The 18,577-nt window shown below is 43.2% G+C and overlaps 1 protein-coding gene across 7 annotated transcripts in view; it reads left to right on the forward strand.

Moving 5' to 3' along the window:
* The window catches only part of LOC101679873 (myosin VIIA and Rab interacting protein), a 404,555-nt gene that overhangs the window by 339,788 nt on the left and 46,190 nt on the right, over window positions 1-18,577 (forward strand). For all 7 annotated transcript variants that reach the window (XM_045089187.1, XM_013049827.2, XM_045089185.1 and 4 more), the window contains one exon: window positions 16,798-17,037. In XM_045089187.1, the coding sequence (XP_044945122.1) occupies window positions 16,798-17,037 (240 nt within the window). The remainder of the gene's footprint in view (window positions 1-16,797; window positions 17,038-18,577) is intronic.

Here is an 18,577-nt window from a genome sequence, read left to right on the forward strand (position 1 = left end):
CCTCTGGAACCCCGACCCCCAATGTCCACTGGTAGGATGATGTCTGTAGGTCAGAATTAATTTCCCTCCAAAGCCCTGAAGCCTGTATTTTACCACCTCCTGCCTTAGTGTGAAGAACAGACACCTGAAGACAGCCTAATTTTTCCTTTCTGTATAACGGCTTTCTCTTCTCTCCGACATTTGTTTGATTTGCTGTTACCTTTAAAGCGCAAACCTTTTTCCAGAAGGGTGGTGTGCTCTCATTTTGTACCCTTGCACGTAAGACAGTGAGCTCTTCTCTGCACACTCAGGTATTTTCTCAACTCAGGAGTGTTTCCTTCTGTCATTTTGATTCTGACTTCTTCCAGGCCACCATAGTGCTTACGTTGAATCTCGATTCTCTGTCATCCATGTCTATGATCTTCTCTCCCTGTTTTCCCCTTCTCCGATCTCGTCCTCCACCTTCTAGACGTCCTTTCCAGTTTCGTCCTCCCGTCACCCATCTGTGTTCCTAGGATTAGTTCTGTGATTACCATTGTCAGATGTGGGCTCCAGCCCTACTGCTGTGCTTCCAGTGTTGCTGCAGTCTTTTGTCTCAACAGTCTCACGGTTCATCGCATGCCACAGCCTTGCTTAGTCTGAGTGCTTCTCCCTCATAATTTTCCATATCTCTTCATTGACATTCTGTATTGTTATGCCCTAATGAAAGCACAAAATCACTATCAGACATTGTGTCTTGCTTGTTAGTAAAATTAGTAAAACATTATGCCTTCAAGCTACCTTTGGTTTCCTTTGCTCCGCAGTATTTTTCCATAAATTCCATGTTAACTTTTTCTGTTAGTCATCCCCTCGGCCAGCTTGAGAGGAGCTTTTCCCTACTCTCATTATCTTGCTATATGTTTCTTTGAACAAATGGCTAAGAACCTACAACTGAAAATGCATATGTTGATTGAATGAATGAGTGAAAAAGAACAAAATTCATTCCATATTTCCACATGGTTTATAGTTCCCCCTCTCCCGCAGGGCTTTACATGTTCATGACCACATCTCCTAGAATGCAACATCGTTCCATGACGAGTTCTTCCCTCTGCCCTCCTGAATATTTTGGGCAGATACATTTTCTAAGTGGTTATAAAACTAGGAGGAAGTGAGAGTTGGGAGTAGGGCTTGATTTTTGTTTATTTTATTGTGAGCATTTATCTCATATTCTGAACCAGGGTTTGAGGTTGGGAGAACACTGGGGGGATGGGGGCGTGAAGGTGGGGGTGGGCAGCAATGATCCTGACTACTTAGGAGAGAGAAAGAGTGGACCAGTCTCCAAAAATTTTCTTTTCTTTTCTTTTCTTTTTTTCCAATTCATTGGCATGGGCTTTGTACTTAGTGAAAAATTGTCCCCATCCATTTACTAGTAACAAGCTGACTTCCATTCTTTCTTGGTTATATAAGTTTTCACTTTTTTCTGTATCTTCCCACACCATTTTGGTGGAAAATTTTGGAGAGGTTGTAGAGTGACGTTTGTCAGATGTCATTTTAAAATGGAAACCTGCTAATTAATTTTTCGTTGATTGAGACATCAGGATGGCAGGAGGCAGCTATTTCAGTTTCCTCTGACGTTTCATTTTTTGTAGTACTCATTAGTGCAACTTGTTTCCTTGAGGTAAATTTGCCCCTTGGTCTAGAAGGCAAGGTCTTAATTACTCTTAAAAGATGTCTGTTCTAGACCTGTACCCCTGGGGATAAAAATATATGTTTATAAAAAATAAAAAATTAAAAAAAAAAAAAGATGTCTGTTCTAAGAATCTTGCCACATTGGGAAGCTACTAAATCTTTATAACTAACAATCTGTAAATATTTTTGTATTTCGTGTGTTTATACCCTGCTACAGAAAGAATTTAAAGTGGTTTTCGTAAATATAAACATAAGAGAATAAAATGAAAACATGAGAAAAGCAGGACAAAGGGAAAATCAGGATGGGAGAAATAAATGAAACTAAGAGTAACGTTAGTTCATAATATGGATGCAATGAGGTCCTAATTACAACCTAACAATGCCCCAAATTTGGCTCTGTGCTTTCTAGAAGATGATGGGAAGAGAATGATATGAGCAGCTTGCTGAGTCATGGAAACCATATTACAATGCTAAATCTGTTCCTTAAAGGATGCTGCTCTTGGAGCTGAGATCCATGAGAAATTTATCCCATGGGGCCTCATGGAGAGAAAACAGAACCCATCACCCTCCACTATAACCTGCTTCCAATGAGCACACACATTAGAGGCTGTTTCTCACCGTGTCACTCAGTGTGGACCAGTACATCACTGCAGGCACATCTCAATCACATCAGTCTATCAGTGGCCAATTACACTGACCTCTCCTGGTCCAGGTCACTCCAGGATTCAGTTTTGGGATATGTGAAGGAGTGGATGACTACCTCCTCAAGCCCTGGTTCATGAGAATTGTTCAGTTCTAAATTCAAGGGGATGGCCTCTGAGAAGTGCCAGGAAGATCACGGCAATTGGGCGTAGTGTGGCACCCCTCATCCCATGAACACGGAGACACCCAACAGGTGCACATCCCTCTAAGGTGTGCCTAGAGAAAACCCCCAAGCAAGCTCTTCAATCTTCTTCAGTTGTATTTGAATTTCCTCCAGTATACAGATCAAAGAGTGGTAATCCCTGCATCCCACACCAAATTCTTCACATTGATTTTCAAATCTTTTTAGGCATGGGACTTTGCCTGAAATGAAAATTTAAGGAGAAGAAAATAATTTGGCTGGAAGCTGAACCACTCTGAGACAAGGCCACCCTCCACCCTTGCCCCTTCCTCCCACCTACACAGCAGCCTAGGCAAGTACTGATAATAACCCAGAAACAGTTTCGAGCAGGTATGACCCATACCCCCTAAACAAAAGAAAAGTCTTAGTGGGGTATCTGTCAAGGGACTCCCTCTGAGCATGAGGAGTGCTAGGTGTGCCCTCCAAGACAGTTGCAGAAAATAGGTCTGGAAAACAAGGAGATGCTTGCTGAGTAATGGTGATTCTTAAATATTTTTGAGTCATAGACCCTATTGAGAACATGAGGAACACAAACTCTTCTCCCCAGTGTGTGTGTGTGGGGGGGGGGTGCATGCATAAACACAAGGCTTACATACAATGTCAAGGAGTTTTTGGAGCAGCAACTTCCCTAGAGTTTCCACAGACTCTGGGTTAGAAGCCCTGTTGTACGGGATTTTTAACCGAGAGCCATCAGAGTAATTAAAAGTGATGACATTAGTTCTACAATAGTTCAATTATAGTCTTTATTTGGGACAGATACTAAATACCAGGGCTCCCTATCAATTTAGGCCTTTACTTATTTGTGGCAATCAAACCACGTTCGATCTGTGAATAAAATGTTGAATTCTCTATCCCAACTCAGTTCACTCAAAATGGATAGCAAGTCTTTAGGAACCCACGAAAAGAAGGGGATCTGGAACACCCCTCCGTCCCTCTACCCCAATCCCCGCCCTGAATGCCATCACTTTTAGGAGACTCTTCCTGAGAGTTCTGAATCGTGTGCTGGCACTAAGGTCCAGGTCCTGAACTGCCATCAAAATCCAAAGGTCTACACCCAGTTTCGGTGCAGAGTCAAAGGAACAAACAAAGATGAAATCCGCCCTTAATCTGCTTCATTCCTTAACCGATTTCTCTACAAAACGATAGACCAGTTGTGGTCAGCATGAAAATAATTGTGTCTCAAATGTCTGTTCCTCATGTAAATATCGACCTGAGCAGGCCAGGCTGGTGATTTTCTAGATATTTTATATGGGGCTACCACAACTCGGGAACGAGTACAGTCTCTGTCAGATAGAAGGTGATAAAGAGAAAAAATATGGACGAGCTGCAGAGCCCATTAGTCAGATACGATGTTTTGTTCTGGGAGAGGGAGGTGTGCCCCAGATGAGATTAAGGTTTTGTCTGTTTGTTTTTAAATCAATTTTATAATCTGAAAGACTCGGAAAACAGCCTGGGATCCACACCAGGACAACTGACCTGTAATTGTAAAAGCTAAAAATAAACCTTCTTGATCGATATCTAGGTGCTAAGTTTTCACGACTTCCTTTAACCAAAGGCAGAGCTCACATCTGCCCTCTGGGCGGTTCCACGGGCCAAACTCAGGCCCTTCTTTGTGAAGGGGCTCTCACGGAGGCAGGAGGAAATGGATTGTAATATTAAATTTGCTAAGATTCCAGGTGACATGTTCCCATTTCCACCATGTTAGCTAACCGAGGATTTGGTATGTGTCTGTGTATACGTGACTGCTCTTATCACACCAGTTATGAGAAAAATAAATGTCTTCATCACCGCGGCACAGCCTGTGAATAAAACTAGTTTTAGGTTAATAGTGATACACTGGGAGAGGACAAACCTCTGTGTGAAGGCACCAGAGACAGAAATCGTCTGCGTCCTCAGAAAAAAACAGGTCAGCAGGAAAGTCAGCCAAGCCCGAGGCTCATCCTCTCTTCTCCGGCTTCAGCACAACTCCATCAAGACATTTGCAAGTAAAACATGCATGTGGCACAGACGGTACTACCAGGGCTGGGTAACCTGTAAGTCAGGGCTTTTCTCTGAAGTTCACTAAAATATCTAAAAGCAAGCTGCAGAAATTCTGCTTTTTAGGTCAGGTTCGGTATTTTTCATCAACAGAAACAAGGAGAACCACCAGGACATGAGGATATAGTCAACGAAGTCCGATATGTAACATTTGAAAGTCATCCTGTAGCTGGGCCTTTTTTTAAAAGGTGGAGAAAATGCTGAGCCTCCCACTGCTCCCTCAAATGACCCAGCAGATGAAAGACAGGCTTTGTGGGGGGAAAAAAAAAAGATTTCTAGGACCAGGGTTGCTCAGTCTAGAAGACATTGACAGGGCTCCCTTCAAACATGTGGAGAATTTTGTTAAAGATGATGGGGAGGCATAATAAGCGAGAAATTGCTTTAAATTAAAACAGGCAGGATTTCAGGGTGCATAAGGTCAGATCACAAGGGTGAATGAAGGTAAAGACAGTCAGTCCTCTAAGGAAATCTGCAGGTACCAGAAAGCTTTGAAAAAAAAATTATCTTCTCCCTCATTGAAACTTCCACTTGAGAAGGGATTAAATCATTTTCCTGTCCAGTTCCGTCCCTACACCATGGTTCTATCTTCCTCTCCTAATGAGCCTGATTTAATCTGGAGCATCTGGCCTTGTCTTGTAAGAATGGGAAGAGCTTGGCCTTTGCTCGACCCCACGCTGGTCATGTGACCTTGGACAGCTTCCTCAAGCCCAGCGTCCTTGTGGATACAGCGAGAACTACCAGGCCACTTGAATAAGATCTGGCATGTCTTGTGCCCAGTGCAATACTCATCCACACTAATGTGCTCAGCTCTGAGAACCGTCCAGGCCTGGCCCCCACTCACATCCGCATCACCTCCATGTGCTTCCCTTTCTGTGTTTCCCCAAACTTGAGAATCCCCAGATTCCTCAGGAATCGGTCAGAGGATACCTGGCTCAAAACCTAAGATCCATGGAGGTCAGGTTGGCAACACTCTGTTGCCCTGGTGACTGAGATGATGCCTTCTTTCCAGATGATCAATGAAAGGAAAACCGAAATTTAAAAATTATTATAAATAGGGACTTGCAGACCACTGAGAATAGATCAGCAGACTCTTGTTTAAGAAACCGTCCTAGCTTATCTTAATGAGTATTCCGTCACTAGGTGTTTTAAACTATACTTTCTTATTTAGCCTGGGTCTCCAGTTCCACATGCTACAGTGACAGGTACAAGGAAGAGGGGATGGTTTGTCCTTCTGTAACTGCCATACCCTTCCTCTTCCACCTCCTCAGTCTGCAGAGCCAGCAGCAATATAAACTAGCCAATCCAGGAACTCTAAGCCTCTTCCGATTTCAACATCTTTATCTCTTTAAAATCATCTTTCCTCTTCTACGTAAATAATCAGCCCTTTAACCCCTCCACTTCCTCCATGTTTGCCATCTGGGGGTACCTCAGGGGGAGCCTGTGGTGTCCTTGCGGCTGCAGGGCCATCTGAGGGCTGAGATGGGTCCTTGCAGGTCTTCTTAGTGATGGGGTGCCTGTTCATGAAGTTGTTCCTGCCCTGCTATCATCCCAAAGCCTGAGAACCTGTGGTCTATTCCCTGTGTACAAGGTCAGAACCCGGTCCTTCTCCCTCAGGCCCCATCATGGCTGTCACTCTCATTCCCCACGAGACCCAGGGCCCTGACTGTCTAGCCCCAAGGCAGCCCTTCCCTCCCACTGTAAGAGTCCCTGGGAAGCTCACCTTCCAGCACCACCCACAGTCTTCCATAAGCCTGCTTCTGGATATTCTCTGCTTCACAGAGGAGCTGAGGGGACCCAGAACCCTTCAGGTCTGCCTCTGAAGCCTTTCCTCAGGGTCTGAGTCAACTCTGCTATAGCTGTCCCAAATTATTAGGGGCTAAAGGGCCAGAGACCACAGACAGCCTATGAAGCTCCTCCTCCCTGAATCCCAATTAAGGAACAAGCAAAATCCAGTGTTTGAACTTTAGAGAACCTCAGCCTCTAGAAACCTCTTCTGTCTTCCATAAAATCTGGACCATGCGGTCAGATTTGTTAAAGAGGTGAGCTGAACAATGACCCCTGATCTGTTCCTTTTGGATCTATACTCTTTTCTCTAGGGTAAAATGCTTAGGCTTAGCTAAGAAAATGAAGAGGCAAGGGAATGCAGTTTTAGTGGGAACTGAAAAACAGGAGTTTCTTGTTTTCAAAATAATGTCCCCTTCTATAGACTAATGCCAGTCTGTAAAGTGGGGGCATTGAGACAAAGCACCAGTGGGCAGAAAATTCTGATTTTCAACCAATTATGGAAAATGTTTTCTGCCCAGATACACATATTGCTGATAGTTACCCAGCTTGATTTTTCTCTTTTTCCTGTCACAAAAGTTTCTTAGAATTTCCACTATCTTTATAACGCTCTTGGTAATCTGTTTGAGTCACTGCCTAACACTTTCATAGTCAAGGTTCCTTTGAAGTACAAGAGAACATTCTTCAGGCTGGAGATTCTGCAGATCCTCATATTCTCTACATGCTGGGTCCAGGTTCCCAACAGACCCTGGAAAACACCTGCCCTTCTCCCTCTTCCTCTGAATTCAGCTGGAAGTCTGCCACCCTGTAATCAAGTAACATGTACTTATCTATTGTTGTCTCACCAGGAAGTAAATTGTGTGTTCTTTTCAATGCTTCTTAGCCCTTTGGGGGCATAGGTGCCAGTGAAAATCTAATGAAAGCCAGGACCCCTCCCCCTAGAAAAGTATGCATGGAAATCAAAGTCTGCACACAGTATCAAGGATCCACAGAGGCCAACCACAGACCCCCATTAGCTAAGACCCCAACTGAACATCTACTTCCCAGCTCTCATGGAGACTGACATGAAAATCAGTACATGGGGAAAGCATGTAAGTTTATAACATGGAGTAGGGATGGCTTGATCCTTTGTAGGATCCATTTCTTTGAAGATATATTTGTTGATGTACTTGATAAATATTACAGGGCCAAATACTACTTAGTAAGCTTTGAAGCTGTGGCGGCTTTGATAAGGATGCTTCCATCTTTGTTCATGGTATCACCTCTCCTGGTGTCGGATCCCAGTGCGTATGCCTACAGTGTTTATTGAACTCCAGGGCCATCATTTAGCATTCGTACAATTCTCAACACTCAGATAAAACTTGACATATAAATCCTGATCATCTCTAGGAGTTCATTCTTGAAGAGTTCACTCAGCTGTCACCTTTTCTTCTTTCTCTCCCAACAACATAAATCCAACCAACCAGGTGAGGGTTCCCCATGATCCCATCAAATGTTCATGTGTGTGCCTGGCACACAGTGTGTCAAGATGGTGTCTCTCCATCACACTGTGAATGCCACCAGAGCAGGAGGGTTGTCACTCCCACCTGTGAGCTCCAGTGGCCAGCACAGGCCCAGCACATAGTAGGCACTCAGTGCATGTTCGCTGATTATGGACTGAATCACCATTGACCCAAGTCTTCAAAGGTTCTTAGAAGGTAAAGAAAGAGGCCAAAGCTAAAGCAAAGTAGGGGGACGCCTGGGTGGCTCAGTGGGTTAAGCCGCTGCCTTCGGCCCAGGTCGTGATCTCAGGGTCCTGGGATCGAGTCCCTCATTGGGCTCTCTGCTCAGCGGGGAGCCTGCTTCCCTCTCTCTCTCTCTGCCTGCCTCTCCATCTACATGTGATTTCTCTCTGTCAAATAAATAAATAAAATCTTTAAAAAAAAAGAAAGGAAAAGAAAGCAAAGTAGGAGTTAAGATGAATTGATATTTCAGTGTGTTCAATCTGTTGAGTGAGCTGATAAGAGAAGGTTCCCAAGTGTGGGTCTGTGGCCAGTTGCTGACTTCTGGGCTAGTTTAATGTGCAGACACATGGTGGCAGTGAGATCATCTGGTAGACAAGCTCAGCGACTTATGCTCATCCTTAACCCTCTGCAGTCTGGCCCAGGCCCATTTTCTCCTCACTTGCAAGCCCTGCATTGCCCATTTCTGGGCCTTATTGTTCTAGCTATACCAAGCAGTCTCATGTACCCTGGGTCTTACTGGTCCTGCTATTTCCTCATCAAGAAGGTCTGGCCACGTCTACATATTAAAACTTCCCTCATCTTTCAAGGGTCTGTTCAGAGGTCATTCTTCCCATTGAGATTCCCTGTGTCCCCAGACAAAAGAACCCTCCTTCTCTCAAGTATTCTGGGAGCACAGATCACCTCTTATAAGACCCTCATCACAGATTCTTGCTCAAGACCAGAGAAACAGTCATTTCCAGTGGACTCTTTATTTTATCAACCTAGGAGCTCTTCTTTTTCACTTCTGCATCATCTGTATCCATCTACTGACCTTTATATAGACAGCTGCCTTTAACATTTGTCCAGTTACAATGGTGTCAAGTAAATTTGATGCACAAACAACATAAAGGATCAAAGAATCTGTCTCATATTTTTTAACACAAGATGGTCCAGATTCTTGAGACAAAACGTTACATGATGAAGTCCTTCCTGTTGAATGACGAATTGAATGAAAATACCATATTTCCTTTTTTTTTAATTTTTTATTTTTTATAAACATATATTTTTATCTCCAGGGGTACAGGTCTGTGAATCACCAGGCTTACACACTTCACAGCACTCACCAAAGCACATACCCTCCCCAATGTCCATAATCCCACCCCCTTCTCCCAAACCCCCTCCCCCCAGCAACCCTCAATTTGTTTTGTGAGATTAAGAGTCACTTATGGTTTGTCTCCCTCCCAATCCCATCTTGTTTCATTGATTCTTCTCCTACCCACTTAAGCCCCCATGTTGCATCACCACTTCCTCATATCAGGGAGATCATATGATAGTTGTCTTTCTCTGCTTGACTTATTTCGCTAAGCATGATACGCTCCAGTTCCATCCATGTTGTCGCAAATGGCAAGATTTCATTTCTTTTGATGGCTGCATAGTATTCCATTGTGTATATATACCACATCTTCTTGATCCATTCATCTGTTGATGGACATCTAGGTTCTTTCCATGGTTTGGCTATTGTGGACATTGCTGCTATAAACATTCGGGTGCACGTGCCCCTTTGGATCACTACGTTTGTATCTTTAGGGTAAATACCCAATAGTGCAATTGCTGGGTCATAGGGCAGTTCTATTTTCAACATTTTGAGGAACCTCCATGCTGTTTTCCAGAGTGGCTGCACCAGCTTGCATTCCCACCAACAGTGGAGGAGGGTTCCCCTTTCTCCGCATCCTCGCCAGCATCTGTCATTTCCTGACTTGTTGATTTTAGCCATTCTGACTGGTGTGAGGTGATAGCTCATTGTGGTTTTGATTTGTATTTCCCTGATGCCGAGTGATATGGAGCACTTTTTCATGTGTCTGTTGGCCATCTGGAGGTCTTCTTTGCAGAAATGTCTGTTCATATCCTCTGCCCATTTCTTGATTGGATTATTTGTTCTTTGGGTGTTGAGTTTGCTAAGTTCTTTATAGATTGTGGACACTAGTCCTTTATCTGATATGTCGTTGGCAAATATCTTCTCCCATTCTGTCAGTTGTCTTTTGATTTTGTTAACTGTTTCCTTTGCTGTGCAAGAGCTTGCTTCCCTTGCCTTTGGCGATGTTCCTAGGAAGATGTTGCTGCGGCTGAGGTCGAAGAGGTTGCTGCCTGTGCTCTTCTCAAGGATTTTGATGGATTCCTTTCGCACATTGAGGTCCTTCATCCATTTTGAGTCTATTTTCATGTGTGGTGTAAGGAAGTGGTCCAATTTCATTTTTCTGCATGTGGTTGTCCAGTTTTCCCAACACCATTTATTGAAGAGGCTGTCTTTTCCATCGGACATTCTTTCCTGCTTTGTCGAAGATTAGTTGACCATAGAGTTGAGGGTCCATTTCTGGGCTCTCTATTCTGTTCCATTGATCTATGTGTCTGTTTTTGTGCCAGTACCATGCTGTCTTGATGATGACAGCTTTGTAATAGAGCTTGAAGTCCGGAATTGTGATGCCACCAACGTTGGCTTTCTTTTTCAATATCCCTTTGGCTATTCGAGGTCTTTTCTGGTTCCATATAAATTTTAGAATTATTTGTTCCATTTCTTTGAAAAAGATGGATGGTACTTTGAGAGGAATTGCATTAAATGTGTAGATTGCTTTAGGTAGCATAGACATTTTCACAATATTTATTCTTCCAATCCAGGAGCATGGAACATTTTTCCATTTCTTTGTGTCTTCCTCAATTTCTTTCATGAGTACTTTATAGTTTTCTGAGTATAGATTCTGTGCCTCTTTGGTTAGGTTTATTCCTAGGTATCTTGTGGTTTTGGGTGCAATTGTAAATGGGATTGACTCCTTAATTTCTCTTTCTTCTGTCTTGTTGGTGTAGAGAAATGCAACTGATTTCTGTGCATTGATTTTATATCCTGACACTTTACTGAATTCCTGTACAAGTTCTAGCAGTTTTGGAGTGGAGTCTTTTGGGTTTTCCACGTATAGTATCACATCAGCTGCGAGGAGTGATAATTTGACTTCTTCTTTGCCAATTTGGATGCCTTTAATTTCCTTTTGTTGTCTGATTGCTGAGGCTAGCACCTCTAGTACTATGTTGAATAGCAGTAGTGATAATAGACATCCCTGCCGTGTTCCTGACCTTAGCAGAAAAGCTTTCAGTTTTTCTCCATTGAGAATGATATTTGCGGTGGGTTTTTCATAGATGGCTTTGATGATATTGAGGTATGTGCCCTCTATCCCTACACTTTGAAGAGTTTTGATCAGGAAGGGATGCTGTACTTTGTCAAATGCTTTTTCAGCATCTATTGAGAGTATCATATGGTTCTTGTTCTTTCTTTTATTGATGTGTTGTATCACATTGACTGATTTGCGGATGTTGAACCAACCTTGCAGCCCTGGAATAAATCCCACTTGGTCGTGATGAATAATCCTTTTAATGTACTGTTGAATCCTATTGGCTAGTATTTTGGTGATAATTTTCACATCTGTGTTCATCAAGCATATTGGTCTATAACTCTGTTTTTTTATGGGATCCTTGTCTGGTTTGGGGATCAAGGTGATTTTGGCCTCATAAAACGAGATTGGAAGTTTTCCTTCCATTTCTATTTTTGGAACAGTTTCAGGAGAATAGGAATTAGTTCTTCTTTAAATGTCTGGTAGAATTTCCCCAGCAAGCCGTCTGGCCCTGGGCTTTTGTTTGTTCGGAGATTTTTAATGATTGTTTCAATCTCCTTACTGGTTATGGGTCTGTTCAGGCTTTCTCTTTCTTCCTGGTTCAGTTGTGGTAGTTTATGTGTTCCTGGGAATGCATCCATTTCTTCCAGATTGTCAAATTTGTTGGCGTAGAGTTGCTCATAGTATGTTCTTATAATAGTTTGTATTTCTTTGGTGTTAGTTGTGACCTCTCCTCTTTCATTCATGATTCATCATTCTCTTTTCTTTTTGATAAGTCTGGCCAGGGGTTTATCAATTTTATTAATTCTTTCAAAGAACCAGCTCCTAGTTTTGTTAATTTGCTCTATTGTTTTTTTGGTTTCTATTTCATTGATTTCTGCTCTGATCTTTATGATTTCTCTTCTCTTGCTGGGCTTAGGGTTTCTTTCTTGTTCTTTCTCCAGCTCCTTTAGGTGTAGGGTTAGGTTGTGTACCTGAGACCTTTCTTGTTTCTTGAGAAAGGCTTGTACCGCTATATATTTTCCTCTCAGGACTGCCTTTGTTGTGTCCCACAGATTTTGAACCGTTGTATTTTCATTATCATTTGTTTCCATGATTTTTTTCAATTCTTTAATTTCCCGGTTGACCCATTCATTCTTTAGAAGGATGTTGTTTAGTCTCCATGTATTTGGGTTCTTTCCAAACTTCCTCTTGTGGTTGAGTTCTAGCTTCAGAGCATTGTGGTCTGAAAATATGCAGGGAATGATCCCAATCTTTTGATACTGGTTGAGTCCTGATTTAGGACCGAGGATGTGATCTATTCTGGAGAATGTTCCATATGCACTAGAGAAGAATGTGTATTCTGTTGCTTTGGGATGAAATGTTCTGAATATATCTGTGATGTCCATCTGGTCCAATGTGTCATTTAAGGCCTTTATTTCCTTGTTGATCTTTTGCTTGGATGATCTGTCCATTTCAGTGAGGGGAGTGTTAAAGTCCCCTACTCTTATTGTATTATTGTTGATGTGTTTCTTTGATTTTGTTATTAATTGGTTTATATAGTTGGATGCTCCCACGTTGGGGGCATAGATATTTAAAATTGTTAGATCTTCTTGTTGGACAGACCCTTTGAGTATGATATAGTGTCCTTCCTCATCTCTTATTATAGTCTTTGGCTTAAAATCTATTTGATCTGATATAAGGATTGCCACTCCTGCTTTCTTCTGATGTCCATTAGCATGGTAAATTCTTTTCCACCCCCTTACTTTAAATCTGGAGGTGTCTTCGGGCTTAAAATGAGTTTCTTGGAGGCAACATATAGATGGGTTTTGTTTTTTTATCCATTCTGATACCCTGTGTCTTTTGACAGGGGCATTTAGCCCATTCACATTCAGGGTAACTATTGAGAGATATGAATTTAGTGCCATTGTATTGCCTGTAAGGTGACTGTTACTGTATATGGTCTCTGTTCCTTTCTGATCTACCACTTTTAGGCTCTCTCTTTTCTTAGAGGACCTCTTTCAATATTTCCTGTAGAGCTGGGTTGGTGTTTGCAAATTCTTTCAGTTTTTGTTTGTCCTGGAAGCTTTTAATCTCTCCTTCTATTTTCAATGATAGCCTAGCTGGATATAATATTCTTGGCTGCATGTTTTTCTCGTTTAGTGCTCTGAAAATATCATGCCAGCTCTTTCTGGCCTGCCAGGTCTCTGTGGATAAGTCAGCTGCCAATCTAATATTTTTACCATTGTATGTTACAGCCTTCTTTTCCCGGGCTGCTTTCAGGATTTTCTCTTTGTCACTGAGACTTGTAAATTTTACTATTAGGTGACGGGGTGTGGGCCTATTCTTATTGATTTTGAGGGGCGTTCCCTGAACCTCCTGAATTTTGATGCTCGTTCCCTTTGCCATATTGGGGAAATTCTCCCCAATAATTCTCTCCAGTATACCTTCTGCTCCTCTTTCTCTTTCTTCTTCTTCTGGAATCCCAATTATTCTAATGTTGTTTCGTCTTATGGTGTCACTTATCTCTCAAATTCTCCCCTCATGGTCCAGTAGCTGTTTGTCCCTCTTTTGCTCAGCTTCTTTATTCTCTGTCATTTGGTCTTCTATATCACTAATTCTTTCTTCTGCCTCATTTATCCTAGTAGTGGGAGCCTCCATGTTTTATTGCAACTCATTAATAGCTTTTTTTATTTCAACTTGGTTAGATTTTAGTTCTTTTATTTCTCCAGAAAGGGCTTTTATATCTCTCAAGAGGGTTTCTCTAATATCTTCCATGCCTTTTTCGAGCCCGGCTAGAACCTTGAGAATTGTCATTCTGAACTCTAGATCTGACATATTACCGATGTCTGTATTGATTAGGTCCCTAGCCTTCGGTACTGCCTCTTGTTCTTTTTTTTGTGTTGAATTTTTCCGTCTTGTCATTTTGTCCAGATAAGAATATATGAAGGAGCAAGTAAAATACTAAAATGGTGGCAACAACCCCAGGAAAATATGCTTTAACCAAATTAGAAGAGATCCCAAATCATGAGGGGGGAGAAAGAGGATAAAAAAAGGTTCCAAACGAAAGAAAGAAAAAAAAAAGAATTAAAAAAAAGAAAACAAATAAGAAAAATATAAAAAAGAAAATATATATATATTAGATAAACTAGTTAAAAAACGTTAAAAAAGAAAAAGGTAAAAGGTAAAAAAAAATTTTACCAGAAGGCGAGAAAAAAAACAAAAAATGAAAAAGAAAAAAATTAAATTAACTGCCAGACTAAAAAAAATCACAGGGAAAAAGCCATGAGTTCCGTGCTTTGCTTTCTCCTCCTCTGGAATTCTGCTGCTCTCCTTGGTATTGAAATTGCACTCCTTGGTAGGTGAACTTGGTCTTGGCAGGATTTCTTGTTGATCTTCTGGGGGAGGGGCCTGTTGTAGTGATTCTCAAGTGTCTTTGCCCCAGGCAGAATTGCACCGCCCTTACCAGGGGCCCGGGTGAGTAATCCTCGGGTTTGCTTTCAGGAGCTTTTGTTCCCTGAGCGCTTTCCATAGAGTTCCGGAGGACGGGAATACAAATGGCGGCCTCCTGGTCTCTGGCCCAGAGGAGTCGAGAGCCCAGGGCCGCACTCCTCAGTGTGCCCTCAGAGAACAGCGCCCAGTTACTCCCGTCTGCCTGACCTCCGGCCGCGCTCCGAGCTCTCCGAGCCTGCGACCAGTTCAAGGTAACACCGAGCCGCGAGCTTACTGTCGGCTCTGTCTCTGTAGCCGGCTTTCCTGTTCCAATGCCCGCAAGCTCTGCGACACTCAGACAACCCCGATCCTTCTGTGACCCTGCGGGACCTGAGGCCACGCTGACCCCGCGTGGGCTTCGCCCCAGTTTAGCCTCTGGAGCGATGTCCCTCAGCGTAACAGACTTTTAAAAGTCCTGATTTTATGCGCCGTTGCTCCGCCGCTTGCCGGGAGCCGGCCCCTCCCCCTGGGGTCTATCTTCCCGTCGCTTTGGATTCACTTCTCCGCCGGTCCTACCTTTCAGAAAGTGGTTGTTTTTCTGTTTCCAGAATTGCTGTTCTTCTTCTCTTTGATCTGCCGATGGATTTTCAAGTGTTTGCAATCTTTAGATAAGCTATCTAGCTGATCTCTGGCTAGCTGAAGTAGTCTCAGCCTGCTACTTCTCTGCCATCTTGACTCCTCCCCTCACCATATTTCCTTTTGTCCTTATAAACAGTTTACTCTTGAGTTTGAGAAAACTCACCTTCAGACACTGTCATCTGAAGGCTTGTACTTATACAATCAACTTACTGTCATTGTTAGAGTCTAAAGAGTTGTTCTCCTTCTCTTTGAGTTCATCTTCTGAGTCATCTAATAATTGTGAAATGTTGTTCTCTGTCACTTTTCTTCTCTGCAAATATGAAAAATTCTAAATTCTCAACTGTATGCAAGGAGATAAAAGCAGACTCAAAATAAATGATGATTTATTTCGTTACTGAATCATCCCTCCAGGCCATTCCATTCTTCTGTTTTATTACTTTGGTTTCTTTTAGCATAATTGGGAATAATTGATGAGTAATGATGAAAGATAATTCCCAGGATGATGAAAAAGCAAGAAATTTCAAAAGATAGGAGAAATAAGATCACAAAGATGTCATCGTGCATCATAGATTTATAAAAGGGTCCAATGAACCCACATAGTAATTACAAAATAGAACGAGTTTTATTTTATTTTTAAAAAATAAGTAAATTTTCTCTGTGTTCTTTGGAAACCCTTCAAAAAGGAGTGAAAGCAATGAAATATCAAGCCTTTTAAATAGAGCAACTCAAAGAGGAAACTCAAAAACTAAAGTTGGGTCTAATGGACCCTAATGGTATACTGAGAGTTATTGTGTTAAATTCCATACACGTCTGTCCAACTTAAAGTTAAGGATAGATTGAGAGTCACCATCTCCCTGTCATCCTGAAGTTCCCCAGGTCAAGTCAGGGATCTACTCCTGTAAGAAACTTCGGAGGTGTTCACCAAATGGAATAGTAGGAGCCAAGGGTGTTGTTATTAAGCTGGGACTGTAATTATCAAGGGAATGCCATCCATTATTGCCTACCTAAGTGCAAGGACCTCACACCATCTCAAAATCTTTGCCCTTATCCTATAATACCACTTATCCACTCTGTCCCTTTTAGCTGGGCAACTGCTATGCTTTAAACAGCACTTCCACTTTGAACATCACTTCCACAAGGAAGCTTTCCCGAACTTTCAGGCCTGCCATTAACTGCCCCTTAATGGGCTATTAGAACTACCATGTCACCTCCACCTGAGGGCTGCCAACCAGGTGTGCTCAGCCTTGTACCATCAGCACAAGGCGGGTACTCAGTAAGCATCTTGTAAATGAAAAACAATGAATTCAAACATGTTTCTGAGTACAGATGCTTACCTGCCTGACCCCTGGAACAGAGTGTTAAGGTGCACCTGTTTGAGAAAGTAAAAGTGAAAAATAAAAGCTCACATGTAGAGACAGTAGATCAAGTTAAGAGAGCTTGGTTTTCCTAGACTGTCCTTTCCTGGGGTTGATTGGGAACAAACAAATCTGATTATGGCAGAGGAGTCCTCAGCTCATGCTTCCGGCTTGCATTTAAGGTGTCAGGTGATTTGTCAGAGACTGACCTCAGCAATGAACCTCGGCACCCTCGGACTAGCGTGGCCACCACTGAGGAGAAACTGAGAAACAGGCTGTACGAGTTAGCAATGAAAATGAGTGAGAAGGAGATGTCTTCGGGAGAAGATCAGGAGTCAGAGCCCAAAACGGAGTCTGAGAACCACAAGGAAAGTCTGTCCTCTGAAGACAACAGCCAGGGCGTCCAGGAAGAGCTGAAGAAGGTAAGGGCGGTGAAGCTCCATGTGTGTAGCGGTGGGGAGGTGGGCAAAGGAAGTTCTGTATTTGCACAGAGTTGTGCTGGGCTCCCCATGAGCTGTCTCTCAAATGGCCATCCCATGCATGCAGGAGAGCCCCAGAAACCCCTGCTGATTTGAGCTAAGTGGTTCAATCCAGAAGAGGGCCTCGTGGGTCCCAGGCCTCCAAGACCTGTCCTGTCCTTCTACTAACTATCCTTCCCAGTCTATACTGGGAACTACCCTTCAAGCCTATAATTAATGCTCACAGTCTCTCTTGCTGGTAAAGGGCCATGCTACTTCTTCCTTCCCCCGCCCTTTCCCAGAGGAACTTTGCCTGTGGGTTGAGAGCATCTCGCCATCCCCCTTTTAGTCAACAGCAGTGTTTCAGACCATGATCTTTGTGCTACACGTGGCCTACTATGTCATTTATCCCTGCAGTTTGCATATTTGGGCTTATCTTAGCCTCAAAATCATTTTCCATACAAGCCTTATTTGGAATCCTGGTGTTTAAAACAGGTAAAAGCCCCCAAAACCCAACCATTTGATCTCCTATCCCAAACCACCCCCCTAACTACCCAAGGGCATTGCTAGAAAACCACAGAAGGAAGAACCCCTGGCAGAAAGGAGGGGTCCTAGGCCCCTACCCCACAATCAGTGCTCTACCCCCATTCTTTCCTCTACAGCTTCTCCAAGCACATCCCTATAGACTTGGCTACTGGACAGTCAGGCTATCCCTACTGCTTCCAGTGGAAGAGAAGGAGGCTAACATTTGTTGAGTGCTTATGTTAATGAACTCATTTCATAAAAACCCTTTGAGGGACACCTGGGTGGCTCAGTGGGTTAAGCCGCTGCCTTCATTCAGCTCAGGTCCTGATCCCAGGGTCCTAGGATCGAGTCCCGCATCGGGCTCCTTGCTCAGCGGGGAGCCTGCTTCTCTCTCTGCCTCTACCTGCCACTCTGCCTGCTTATGTGTGCACGCCTTCTCTCTCTGATAAATAAATTTTTAAAAATGTTTAAAAACCCTTTGAAGGTCACGCAGAGGCTTGTCCTGAAGGCACTTACGCAAGGCCCATAACTAGTCAGCTTCAGAGCTGGGGCTGTATCCCAGACATGCTTAGCCTCAAATCACAGGTCCCTTCTTTACTATGACGAGCTATCTCTTCTGTAATCAGATAAGGTCTTGCCTGGAAACATGTAGATTTCTTGGCACTCCTGGTCAGTTTTTTCCCCTCTTCTGAGAGTACATTATATAAGCTATCAATTTCCTGGTAGTGCACATGAGTGGGGGAATGAGCTCCTTCATCTGTACAACAGCCAAGCTGGGGGAGGAGCCAGGCCAAGCCAGCAAAGAGCACGGATATGGCAAGAGCCAGCCAAGAGCCAGCTGGGGGCCCTCTTCCACCGCCGAGCCCCTGAGCCCTCCGACAGCTCAGACTCTGCGTCTCATTCATTCCCATTCCACCCTCCAGAGCCACTGAATCCTCCTACTCCTCAGTCTGTCAGGTCCTCTGCCCAAGGGCGTGCA

The sequence above is a fragment of the Mustela putorius genome, unplaced genomic scaffold, assembly GCF_011764305.1.
Source record: "Mustela putorius furo isolate JIRA1106 unplaced genomic scaffold, ASM1176430v1.1 tig00003834_pilon_pilon_pilon, whole genome shotgun sequence".
NCBI classification, from domain to species: Eukaryota; Metazoa; Chordata; class Mammalia; order Carnivora; family Mustelidae; genus Mustela; species Mustela putorius.